General features: G+C 43.4%; 1 protein-coding gene across 1 annotated transcript in view; it reads right to left on the reverse strand.

Annotated features, from left to right (window-relative positions):
• Positions 1 to 1,318: 1,318 nt before the first annotated feature.
• Positions 1,319 to 13,976, reverse strand: part of LOC120028914 (glutamate receptor 4-like) — a gene marked incomplete at its 5' end in the record, with an annotated part of 83,180 nt that continues 70,522 nt past the window's right edge. Inside the window, 4 exons of the mRNA XM_038974182.1 lie at positions 1,319 to 2,578; positions 7,381 to 7,518; positions 10,371 to 10,485; positions 12,856 to 13,103. Of these exons, the coding sequence (XP_038830110.1) occupies positions 2,420 to 2,578; positions 7,381 to 7,518; positions 10,371 to 10,485; positions 12,856 to 13,103 (660 nt within the window). The remainder of the gene's footprint in view (positions 2,579 to 7,380; positions 7,519 to 10,370; positions 10,486 to 12,855; positions 13,104 to 13,976) is intronic.

Consider the following 13,976-nt stretch of genomic DNA (forward strand, 5'->3'; position numbering starts at 1 on the left):
AGCTACTGTAAATTGGACAGTGCAGTTAGATTAACAAGAATTTAAGCTTTCTGCCAATATCAGATATGTCTATGTCCTGGGAAATGTTCTTGTTACTTACAACCTCATGCTAATCACATTAGCCCACGTTAGCTCAACCGTCCCACGGGGGGGGGGGGGGGGGGGACACACACACCGTTCCCATAGAGGTTAAAGAAATACGCAGAGAAAAGAGGGGTTGATATTTTACTAGAAAAAGAAACCTAATACAAAGAAAGATTGTGTTAAACCCAGAAAAACCTAAGGTGGTTAGTAGTCAGCCAGCAGTCAGCCTGTCTGCTTCAACGATACACAGATAGGAGTGCCTGCCTGGGGTTAGTTCATTTGGTGGGAGATTGAAAACTAAAACAACGATCTAAATATCTTGTAAGCTCTAGACTCTAGAGGGTTAGGAGAGGGAGAGAGAAAAAGACTAGGGCTTAGAGTGAGAGTTTAAAGACTGACTGGTCATGTCAGTGCCTATAAGAGTCGAAAGGTCAAAGCTAGAGAAGGTCAAAGGTTTAATGAAAAGGGTTAGGTCAAGGTGACTTTGTGTGCATTGACACTCAGTTTAGGCAGGACCCTGTCAGTGGGAGGAGAGGAGAAGAGTGGAGGAGAGGAGATACACAGTGCTCAAAATGCCAGGGCCAAGGCAATACTACCCACGCAACTGCTGTCAATGCCACCAAACTCCACCATTCAGTTAGAACTCTTTCATTTTAAACGTGTGGTACTTAAAAATAAACTTGAATTTAGTTATTTTAGTTATTTTTTCTTTCTCCCTTTCCTCTTAGCCCATCCAGACAGCTGCAATAGACTTTAAAACAGAAGACGGTCAGACAAAATAACCCTTTCACAGGAATAAACACAAAGATCTGGGACTATTGTACGAACAGAGGCTATGTGCTCAAAATGGTGGACAAAAAAACGAAATAAAAACGGGGAACAAACAAACAACTAGAAAAAAATAAACATCTCGTGTCAAAGATCGTTCTGTAAGAGTTGACACTGTGTAAGTGACGATGTGTGTTCGTGTTTGTAAATTTGTTTGTGGGTGTCAGATTGACATTCAGTGTGGATTAGGACATACAAGGACTGTGGAACATAATCATTATCATTATCAAAACACCCTTTAACAGAACATATGTCATGGCCTCACTCAATGGTGATCATATCATTTTCTATAGCTCTCTATAGACGTGTGTATATATATATATATATATATATATATATATATATATATATATATATATATATTCATTTGTATTATATATAATATGTATTTATAAAAAGATGTATTCATAATTACAAGTGGCATTTTCTTATATTCATTATTGCAATGAATTATTACCTAAGATGGTTAAAAAAGAGAGGTGAGTTCAGTTTTGCTACACAGTAATTTACAACAGTTTAAAATGCAAGCTTCTGAAACAGTCAGTACCTTCCCTCTCCACTGGAAAACAACATGTCCCACGTGACACCCTGTCCCCCATATAGTGGACTACTTTACACCAGCGCTCTAGATGGCTAAATCTGGCCCTGGTCAAAAACAATACCTTATATGGGGGATTTACCTTTATACGTTTTCTTCACTTTTCACAGAATGTACAGCTTTACCTCTGTTTCCCGCCCAGAGAAGGGATACATGTAGTTGTTATTTAGCGTTACTGTCATTATTATGGATCGTTTCAGTAGCTATTACTCTTTTTATTTTCATTTTTTACAAACCCCTGTGAATCCTACGGTCGTGTTAGCCATAAGAGTTTGGAGATATCAGTTGAGTTTTCATCTATTACGGTAACTTCAGTGATCTCTGCATTGTGTTTGCGAGACGCTAACCAAAGCGTTGTAAAAGCATGTTCGTCTGAACAGTTCATGGAGAAAGAGCAGGTTTGTACAGTCCAACGTTTTCAGGTTTACAGTTTTCTGGTCTTATAAGTGATTCGCCTGGAGCTTATTCTTCGTAGGCAAGTGAAGATGATGAAGATTTGTCCTAAAGCATTGTTTCCTGGTAGGGGATCAGGGGTGTGGCTTGTTAGAGGACGCAGTCTATCACATTGGGGCAGATAAAGTCACGTCTGCCTGCTCATGACAGTGCTCAAAGTCTTCATCATCACCATCATCATCACCATTTTCATCTTTTTATCTTTCTCAGTTTTTCTTTCCGGTTCCACGTCGTCAGTGTTCTAACACTGTTAGTTTGTCACCTTGTTGTCCTTGTTTCATGGAGCTCAAATTAGGATTTTAGTGTGATGGTGATCATCATATTTGTCCCTCCTCTCTCCCTGTTGTTGCTGTTAGCTTGCTGGCGGTCTCTGGTCTGTGTGTCTGTGTGTGTGGCGTCGGGGTGGTAATGACGTAGCCGTGTGTGTGGTTAAGGCACAGTGTGTGTTTTTGGTTTTCAGGGTAGGCCCGATGGTAGGGTAAGCCCTGGGTGTCTGAGGGAGTGGCCAGCATGGACGGCCTTAGGGCAGTCCGGTGTTAAGACACGCCCATTCTCACCCACACTGCCCGTGATTGACAGCCGAGCCTTGTTCCGCATGGCTTCTGTAAAGGGCAGCTGGAGGGGAAGAGCCAGGGGAGGATGACAGGGTGATTAGAGTGGGATGGGCAATGGGAAAAGAGGAAAGAAAGAAACACTTGTGAGTTTTTGTAATATGACCCTAATGAATCATATACATAATTCACTGTCAAAACATAGGAACACACAAATACATGTTCATATGCTCATAAGCACAAATTAATGCACACACACACACACACACAAGAATTGGAACATACAGGTAACTGCCAAAATAAAGGGAAAACTTGGGTAAATGAGGGATACAAAGTATAATGAAGGCAGGTGATTCCACACAGGTGTGATTCCTGAGTTAATTAAGCAGTTAACATTACATCATGCTTATGGTCATGTATAAAAGTACCCAGTACTATGGCTAGAAGAGATCTCAGTGACTTTGAAAGACTGGTCTCATTAAGGTGTGTGTGTGTCTGTCACCAGATCTCAACACAATTGAACACTTGTGGGAGATTCTGGAGCGACGCCTGAGACAGTTTTCCACCACCACCATCAACAAAACACCACATTATGTAATTTATTGTAGAAGAATGATGTCGCATCCCTCCAATAGAGTTCCAGACACTTGTAGAATCTATGCCAAGGTGCACTGAAGGTGTTCTGGCGGCTCGTAGGGACCCAACGCCCTGTTCAGACACTTTATGTTGGTGTTTCCTTTATTTTGGCTGTTACCTGTATATGACTACTTAAACTAGCATTGTATAAAAAAGGCAGGCAAAAACAAACACACAGATGCTTAGGATACGTTTCAAATACGTTTTTGTGAGACATCTGCATTTCAAGGTGACCATGCATTTCTGGGGTCTTGGTTTGAAAAACATGGAAGGTGAGGTTTTGTAAATTTAGGATTTGTACAGTAAGGTGAGGTTTTGTACAGTACAGTTGTGGCCAAAAGTTTTGAGAATGACACAAATATTAATTTTCACAAAGTCTGCTGCCTCAGTTTGTATGATGGCAATTTGCATATACTCCAGAATGTTATGAAGAGTGATCAGATGAATTGCAATTAATCGCAAAGTCCCTCTTTGCCATGCAAATGAACTGAATCCCCCAAAAACATTTCCACTGCATTTCAGCCCTGCCACAAAAGGACCAGCTGAGATCATGTCAGTGATTCTCTCGTTAACACAGGTGTGAGTGTTGACGAGGACAAGGCTGGAGATCACTCTGTCATGCTGATTGAGTTCGAATAACAGACTGGAAGCTTCAAAAGGAGGGTGGTGCTTGGAATCATTGTTCTTCCTCTGTCATCCATGGTTACCTGCAAGGAAACACGTGCCGTCATCATTGCTTTGCACAAAAAGGGCTTCACAGGCAAGGAATTTGCTGCCAGTAAGATTGCACCTAAATCAACCATTTATCGGATCATCAAGAACTTCAAGGAGAGCAGTTCAATTGTTGTGAAGAAGGCTTCAGTGCGCCCAAGAAAGTCCAGCAAGTGCCAGGACCGTCTCCTAAAGTTGATTCAGCTGCGGGATCGGGGCACCACCAGTACAGAGCTTGCTCAGGAATGGCAGCAGGCAGGTGTGAGTGCATCTGCACACACAGTGAGGCAAATACTTTTGGAGGATGGTCTGGTGTCAAGAAGGGCAGCAAAGAAGCCACTTCTCTCCAGGAAAAACATCAGGGACAGACTGATATTCTGCAAAACGTACCGGGATTGGACTGCTGAGGACTGGGGTAAAGTCAATTTCTCTGATGAATCCCCTTTCCGATTGTTTGAGGCATCCGGAAAAAAGCTTGTCCGGGGAAGACAAGATGAGCGCTACCATCAGTCCTGTGTCATGCCAACAGTATAGCATCCTGAGACGATTCATTGGTGGGGTTGCTTCTCAGCCAAGGGAGTGGGCTCACTCACAATTTTGCCTAAGAACACATCCATGAATAAAGAATGGTACCAACACATCCTCCGATAGCAACTTCTCCCAACCATCCAGGAACAGTTTGGTGACGAACAATGCCTTTTCCAGCATGATGGAGCACCTTGCCATAAGGCAAAAGTGATAACTAAGTAGCTCGGGGAACAAAACATCGATATTTTGGGTCCATGGCCAGGAAACTCCCCAGACCTTAATTTAATTGACTTGTGGTCAAGCCTCAAGAGGCGGGTGGACAAACAAAAACCCACAAATTCTGACAAACTCTAAGCATTGATTATGCAAGAATGGGCTGCCATCAGTCAGGATGTGGCCCAGAAGTTAATTGACAGCATGCCAGGGCGGATTGCAGAGGTCTTGAAAAGGAAGGGTCAACACGGCAAATATTGACTCTTTGCATCAACTTCATGTAATTGTCAATAAAAGCCTTTGACACTTATGAAATGCTTGTAATTATACTTCAGTATTCCATAGTAACATCTGACAAAAATATCTAAAGACACTGAAGCAGCAAACTTTGTGAAATGTAATATTTGTGTCATTCTCAAAACTTTTGGCCACGACTGTAAGGTGAGGTTTTGTAAAGTGAGGTTTTGTAAGGTGAGGTTTTGTACAGTAAGGTGAGGTTTTGTAAAGTGAGGATTTGTACAGTAAGGTGAGGTTTTGTACAGTAAGGTGAGGTTTGTAAGGTGAGATTTTGTACAGTAAGGTGAGGTTTTGTACAGTAAGGTGAGGTTTGCAAGGTGAGTTTTTGTACTGTAAGGTGAGGTTTGTAAGGTGAGATTTTGTACAGTAAGGTGAGGTTTGTAAGGTGAGATTTTGTACAGTAAGGTGAGGTTTGTAAGGTGAGGATTTGTACAGTAAGGTGAGGTTTTGTACAGTAAGGTGAGGTTAGTAAGGTGAGGTTTGTAAGGTGAGATTTTGTACAGTAAGGGGAGGTTTTGTAAAGTGAGGATTTGTACAGTAAGGTGGGGTTTTGTACAGTAAGGTGAGGTTTGTAAGGTGAGATTTTTTACAGTAAGGTGAGGTTTTGTAAAGTGAGGATTTGTACAGTAAGGTGAGGTTTTGTACAGTAAGGTGAGGTTTGTAAGGTGAGGTTTTGTACAGTAAGGTGAGGTTTGTAAGGTGAGGTTTTGTACAGTAAGGTGAGGTTTTGTAAGGTGAGGTTTTGTACAGTAAGGTGAGGGTTTGTAAGGTGAGATTTTGTACAGTAAGGTTAGGTTTTGTACAGTAAGGTGAGGGTTTTGTAAAGTGAGGTTTGTACGGTGAGGTGAGGTTTTGTACAGTTTTTCTAACTCCACCTCATTCAGGATGTTTTTCTAACTCCACCTCATTCGGGATGTTTTTCTAACTCCACCTCATTCAGGATGTTTTTCTAACTCCACCTCATTCAGGATGTTTTTCTAACTCCACCTCATTCAGGATGTTTTTCTAACTCCACCTCATTCGGGATGTTTTTCTAACTCCACCTCATTCGGGATGTTTTTCTAACTCCACCCCATTCAGGATGTTTTTCTAACTCCACCTCATTCAGGATGTTTTTCTAACTCCACCTCATTCGGGATGTTTTTCTAACTCCACCTCATTCGGGATGTTTTTCTAACTCCACCTCATTCAGGATGTTTTTCTAACTCCACCTCATTCAGGATGTTTTTCTAACTACCTCATTCAGGATGTTTTTCTAACTACCTCATTCAGGATGTTTTTCTAACTCCACCTCATTCAGGATGTTTTTCTAACTCCACCTCATTCAGGATGTTTTTCTAACTCCACCTCATTCGGGATGTTTTTCTAACTCCACCTCATTCGGGATGTTTTTCTAACTCCACCTCATTCAGGATGTTTTTCTAACTACCTCATTCGGGATGTTTTTCTAACTACCTCATTCAGGATGGTTTTCTAACTCCACCTCATTCGGGATGTTTTTCTAACTCCACCTCATTCAGGATGTTTTTCTAACTACCTCATTCGGGATGTTTTTCTAACTCCACCTCATTCAGGATGTTTTTCTAACTACCTCATTCAGGATGTTTTTCTAACTCCACCTCATTCGGGATGTTTTTCTAACTCCACCTCATTCAGGATGTTTTTCTAACTACCTCATTCGGGATGTTTTTCTAACTCCACCTCATTCAGGATGTTTTTCTAACTACCTCATTCGGGATGTTTTTCTAACTCCACCTCATTCAGGATGTTTGGGCATTTCTAGAACAATTCTACAATTCTAGAACTCTGACAGGGGGCTTAACTTGTCTGTTAAACTCCAGTCCTCCAATGAAGCAGTCCTGCTGGTTTTCTGTTCTCCTTAGTACCTAACTGGTCAATCAATGTTATTGATTGAATAGAGAGATGGTCCATACACCTGCTTACCAAGGTCTAAATCAGTCACTTATTAGAACAGTGTTAAAACCAGCAGACAGTGCGGGCCTTGAGGACAGGAGATGTGCACCAATGTTCTATGTCTTATGTGCTGTATGTGTAGTGTACTGAGTATGGACAGAATGCAGGTGTAGAACATCCTCATCATCATCATCATCTGCAGCCAAAGACGATGGAACCAATCTGCCACCTGCCCCCAGAGTGCTCTGGGGTGAAGCGCTACACATCAACGATCAGAAAAACAAACAAAAACTGAAACATAAGAAGCTGTCACAACAGGAAAATAAAGGGAAAAACAAAAGCACATTGGTTCCACAATGCTTCACCACAGTCACAACAACACTGGTTTGCTGTTGCTAGAGGCTACACGCACAAGAAACTTCACACCAGCCCACCTATAGGAGGCCCTAAGTCCTACCCCTATATCTTGACCCCCTCGGAGCCGTATACGTTGTACCCCTCTCTATAAGTGGCTAAATTCTGGGTGCTGGGAGAGGGGCTGGGGCAGTGAGGGGGGCTAAGGTCCACCTTCATGCGCTTGGCCTCGGCACGCGACTTGTAGCAGAACTCGACCAGGGCCACCAGCATGGCTAGGCCCAGACCCCCCACCAGGATGTAGAAGACCCCAGCCACGTTGCTCAGGCTCAGGGCCTGGGAGGACTTGTCCTGGGAGGGGGGACGGAGAGCACAGGGGTTAGAGAGAGAGAGACAGTGGAGCTAGTGAGACACAGAACAGGCAGCTTAGTTATTTAGTTTTCAGCACAATAACGTCTACTTCTACAAACAACTACAGCATCTACCACTACTATGACTAGTCTACTACGGGAAGCACTTCTACTACTACCATCATTAAAGCGTATTATCTACAAGTGCATATAATATATCTATTACTACTACTATGACAGTAGTACTACATCAACTGCATATCTACTACTAATGCATGACTACAATTTAAGTAAATAAACATTTTAATATTGCTACAAGTATTAAGTATTAAGTCGAGGATGACTAGTACATCATACCAATTAAAGTATATTCAGTCATCGTATTAGTCAGGCTTTTGGATGAGTGATGATAAAGTATTCTATTCAGACAGTCTTGGTGAAGGTCCCCGGTATTTTAAGAACTTCACTGGCATTCTTAAAAGTTCTCTGATATTCTAAGAATCTCTCTAGTGTTCTTCTAAAGACAACTCACATGTTCTATGAATCTCTCTAGTGTTTTTCTAAAGACAACTCACATGTTCTAAGAATCTCTCTAGTGTTCTAAAGACAACTCACATGTTCTATGAATCTCTCTAGTGTTTTTCTAAAGACAACTCACATGTTCTAAGAATCTCTCTAGTGTTCTAAAGACAACTCACATGTTCTATGAATCTCTCTAGTGTTCTTCTAAAGACAACTCACATGTTCTAAGAATCTCTCTAGTGTTCTAAAGACAACTCACATGTTCTATGAATCTCTCTAGTGTTCTAAAGACAACTCACATGTTCTATGAATCTCTCTAGTGTTCTTCTAAAGACAATTTACATGTTCTAAGATTATCTGTAGTTTTATAAGACTCATTATGTTTCAAAGAACCTCTCCACTCTTTGACTTGTCTTCTACCCAGAGTAAACCAGAGAATAGTCAACTGAATGGTATTCTGAGAGTAAGGCCATTATTATGAAGGCCATAATCACATTATACAGGCAGATGTGGCATAGGCAGAATACTAACAGTGATAGAACTATTCAACAGTAATCAATCAAATATTATTATTAGATTATATCAAAATGTAACTGATGCTAATCCTGATGCTAATCCTAATGCTAATCTTAGTCTCCAGGCTAATCTAGAGTCGTGCCTGTCTGTCACACAGTGAGGGTGTTTGGTCCCCCACTCTGCCCGTGACACTGACCTTACTTCCCGAGTCCTTGGGTCCACACTCGCCCTTATCGTACCACCATTTGTTTTTCAGTTTGTCTAAGACGCCTGCTTCACTCAGTTTCAAAACCGCAAGGTTTACCGGGGTTCTTGGCGTGTAAAAATAACATAAATAACATCATAGGTCATGTTATTTTATGTTATTAGGTCACATACAGTCAGAACTGTCACATAAATGGTACTGCTTGGTAAAAGTGACCCAGTCTGGGTCCCACTGAGTACATGTGTGTATGCTCGTTGGGGGGCTGAGGGGGGCGAGAGCTAAGCGAGCTACAGACATATGAGTGGGACCCCCCTGCATCACTTCAGGTAACGTGCCCATGCTGCCCCAGCCGGCGCTACACAAGCAGAGGCAATTACTGTGAACACAGGACTATTGGCATGGCCTACTCACACTGGGAGAGAGGGGACTGCATGGGGCAATTTACTGCACGTCATTAACAAGACCTGGGTAAGAGATCTGAAAATGAATCTAAAAGGCACCAAACAATAAAGTAAATCAAAACATGAAGTATATCATCGCTCTAGTTCATCCGTCCATCCTTCCTCTCTATCTCTCCCTCTACGTCAGGGATCATCAACTAGATTCAGCCACGGGCGAATTCTTTCTTGAGCAGATGGTCAGGGGGCCGGAACATAATAAAAATATATATTATTATACTGCAAATTGACCACAAGAAGCCTAAACAGATATAATATTTCACTAAACCATAATAATTTCATACCTTGATTACATTTGGGAACATTGTCCTGCGTAGGGTGCCGTGTTTTGGATGGGACGTTAAAACGGGTGTCTTGTTCACCCCGGTGTCATGGCTAAATTCCCAACCTGGCCACATTCCATCATTCCCTTTATTCCTAATTGGCATATATCCCTCCTCACCTCTCCCCCTGATAGCTGATGTGTGGTGAGAGTTCTGCCACAAAAATGGTCGCTGTGCATCACTGAGGTGGGTGCTACACATTGATGGTGAATAAGGTGAATATTTCCCCCAACTATGTAAAGCGCTTTGAGTATCTCAGTTGGTAGAAAAGTGCTATATAAATCCAATCAAATAGTATTCATTATTATTATTTGCATACAAACACATACTGTATGTGTGGGAATACTTGGGAACAAATTTACGAAATTAAAATCACTTGGATCTGATTTCCTGATTTTTTTTTTCTCAAATAAAACCACACGCAGGCCAGTTGGGGAACCCTGCTCTATGTTCTGACAGCCTTCTGGTCCACACTCCTCTCTCCAGAGCATCCACTACAGGGTTCTGGTCCACACTCCTCTCTCCAGAGCATCCACTACAGGGTTCTGGTCCACACTCCTCTCTCCAGAGCATCCACTACAGGGTTCTGGTCCACACTCCTCTCTCCAGAGCATCCACTAGAGGGCCAATATTCTTGCTTTGACAGTAATTGCTCTCCTATCTCTCTTCTTTCCTCCCTCGTTTCAGTACAGGGGGAGTCGAAGTGTGTGTGTGGGGGGGGGGGGGGGGGGGGGGAGGTTATGTTCATCAGTGATCTGTGTGGCTGGGGCAGATGCACACATTACTTCCCGAACACGGTTGAACCGTGTTCGGAGACAGAGAGGCTAACCTTGGAGTCCCCTCCCCCGCTGCCACACTCTCCCTTGTCGTACCACCATTTATTTTTCAATTTGTCCAACAGGCCCTGCTCGTTGAGTTTTAACACGGCCAGGTTGACCGCATTTCTTCAGAGGGATAAAACATAGTTGGTCAGAGGAGGGATGGAGTATCAGCCAATGATGAGCCAATGGGATGAGGAAAAAGGAACGCCGGGGATTGGTTGGAAGGCATCAGATTAGTGGACATGTACAAACCTCCAGACAACCCTCTCTCTTTCTCTTTCTCTCTCTTTTCCAGCTTTTACATCCCACTTTATTGTAGAGATATATTTGCAACATTGAATGCCCACCCTTTCAACATATAGAGCCTATAGAGAGAGACAACAGAGGCAAATAGCCCAAACCCCTTTCATTCAGTCCACCTTTACCAGGCTATTGTCTGAATGATGTGCAGCAGGGCAAGTAAAGGGGAGTGGTGGAGCCCTGGTTAAATGTTGTGTTAAAGCCTATCTCAGTCCCCTGCTGACACAGAGCTAATACCCTGCTGCTGGTGTTCTGGTCCCTGCCGCTCCTGTCCTAATCCCCGGCAGCTCTCTACCTCACACCCCTGAGGGGAAACGACCTCTAAAAACGGACTGTGGGCTAAAATAGCACACACTCACACTGGCACTGTGTGTGTGTGTGTGTGTGTGTGTGTGTGTGTGTGTGTGTGTGTGTGTGTGTGTGTGTGTGTGTGTGTGTGTGTGTGTGTGTGTGTGTGTGTGTGTGTGTGTGTGTGTGTGTGTGTGTGTGTCTGGTATGGACAGACAGGGAGTCAGAAAGACAGTCATTATTGTGGAATTGTACACTGAGCTGCCCCATGGCTGAGAGGCTAGAGAGAGAGAGAGAGAGTTCTCCGAGGTGTGCTGCAAGCCATGGAAAATATCACCATCATAAGAAGGATAGGGGGAAGGAATAAGGCTTTACAAACATGGAAAATAATTTGAATTATATAAGCAATATATATTATCATATGAATTACCAACATATGGTTTAAACTACATATCTTAAAACTAATAATAAGATTCATCATATCAAATCAGGGCTTTGAATGGCTTGCCGCGAGCAGGGGCACTCGCCTGACGTGCGCTCTCCTGTCCACGTGCATGGTCCCGGTAGGTTTTCCCATGATCAGGAGAAGCCATAGACAGCAGTCGATAGTCCCAGAATAGTGATAGGCCAGATGGGGACTATCGTCCACTGGCTGTCACTTTTCCCTCGGAAACAGAAAACCTTCATTTATCTCAGTGGAAAAGGAACCCTTGTAAAGGGGTAGGGGAGTGGGAGGACTTCTTTGCACGGTGCACAGGGGGAAGTTATAGGAAAAGTTATAGAAAGGGTGTCAGTATTCCTGCTGCTATAGATGGGACACCTCTTGGTCCAAACACACACACACACCAACACACACACTCATTTATGGATCATGTTTCAGGGAATCATCAATTAATTGGATCGTGACAATTTGTTTGTTTTAATTGATTTGATTTCATTGAAATGATCTGTTTTTTGGGGTGTTATGAAATAATTTGATAGTTTTCAGATTTTTGTTCCCCCCGTTGGCCAGGCCCTTCAACACCTTGTTTCCTGTGTGTCTATAAATTCCCCCGGGTGGCTCTGGGAGTCATGGCAACGCCACGGTGCTACGCCCCTCCCAACGGCATCACCGTTAGTAACTTCATTCACAATCAGCCTCAGTACAAAAACAGATAGTATCTACATTACACTCTATATCTGAGAATGAAGGAATGAGACAGTCAAGATGACAAACGAGTAGACAGATTACCTGATCGGTGGCCCTATGAAGAGAGAAAGTGAGTGAAAGAACAATGGACAGAGAGACGGATGGACGGAGAGACGGACAGACAGCAATACAACAGAACAATGGAGCTAACAGGCACTAAAGAACTCAACACAACATAGACAGAGGGAAATAGAGAGACAGAGAGAGAGAGAGAGAAAGAGAGGGGGGAGAGAGAAAGAGAGGGGGAGAGAGAGAGAGGGAGAAAGAGAGAGAGAGAGAGAGAGAGAGAGAGAAAGAGAGGGGGGGAGAGAGAGAGAGAGAGAGGGAAAGAAAGAAACTAACGAGAGAGAGAAACTAGAGGGAGCGAGGGAGGGAGAGAAAGAAACTAACGAGAGAGAGAGAGGGAGAGAGAGAAAGAAAGAAAGAGAGAGAGGTAGAGAGGGAGAGGGAGAGGGAGAGAAAGAAACTAATGAAAAAGAGAGAAAGAGAGAGAGAAACTACAGAGAGAGAGAGGGAGAGAAAGAAATTAACGTGAGAGAGAGGAAGAAAGAAAGAAAGAGAAACTAACAAGAGAGAGAGTGAGACAGAGAGACAGACAGACAGAAAGAGAAAAGGCAACAGACATAGACCAGACTAAGACACTACTAAGTGATCCATATAAAAGGCACACCAGGGTAGGTGGAATACCATAACATCAGTTATACTACTCCACCCACCTTAGCTGTGAGCCTTTAGGTGTGGCGATGCCATATCCCTTGGAGTCCAGGTTGCCTCCAACCTTCATGGTGTCGCAGGGCTTGCGTTGTTCCGTGTACTCATTCATGGTGGACTCCAGGAGGAAAGCGTACTTCCCTTTGGACTTGCGGACGCGAGCCACGCCCTCCGCTGTGGTCTTAGCGAAGACAGAGGGCTCAGCAGACTTCATATAGGACCACATCTTCTCATATACAGCAATCTTTGACCTCTGAGAGAAGGAAAGGTAAAGAGAAGAGGTTAAAGGTTAGCGTTAGGGTTAGTTATCAATCCATCCATTCATTCATTCATTCATCTTATGTGTAAAGCTGAATTATTGGTACAGGTCCTCACAGCTGCAATGATCACTGGTCCTGAAATATGTACAGTCATCTGCAGATGCTCTTCACAGGGCATTCATTAGAATGCAGTGAGAGAATGAGAAATGATCTAAGCAGCGTGGAAATGAGACAAAGCAGGAACCCAACTGCTAGTGGATAGTGTGTTATTGTAGGATGTGGGTCTGTCTATGAGTGTGTTATAGCTGTATCAACTGGTGCTGCTGTCTCTGTCTCTAAACAGACCCTGTTATACACACACAACTTTATGCTTGACCTTGGTGTGCTGCAGTGTGTGTGTGTGTGTGTGTGTGTGTGTGTGTGTGTGTGTGTGTGTGTGTGTGTGTGTGTGTGTGTGTGTGTGTGTGTGTGTGTGTGTGTGTGTGTGTGTGTGTGTGTGTGTGTGTGTGAGGAATGAAAATAACAAGCTGGGGAACAAACTGTCATTCTCCACAACCGTCTTGTTACTCCCTTGTTTTTATCCTGTCTTTGTTCTCTCTCTCCGTTATGAACTGTTATTCCCTGTCTCCTTTAGGACACGATAAGCCTCAGCCTTAGCCAATGAGCCACAGTCTGGAGTAGAGATGCCAGTGTGTGTGTGTGTGTGTGTGTGTGTGTGTGTGTGTGTGTGTGTGTGTGTGTGTGTGTGTGTGTGTGTGTGTGTGTGTGTGTGTGTGTGTGTGTGTGTGTGTGTGTGTGTGTGTGTGTGTGTGTGTGTGTGTGTGTGTGCGCGCGCGCCTGTGCCTGCCTGGCCCGGATTTGCTGGG

The sequence above is a fragment of the Salvelinus namaycush genome, chromosome 34 (assembly GCF_016432855.1).
Source record: "Salvelinus namaycush isolate Seneca chromosome 34, SaNama_1.0, whole genome shotgun sequence".
Lineage (NCBI taxonomy): Eukaryota > Metazoa > Chordata > Actinopteri > Salmoniformes > Salmonidae > Salvelinus > Salvelinus namaycush.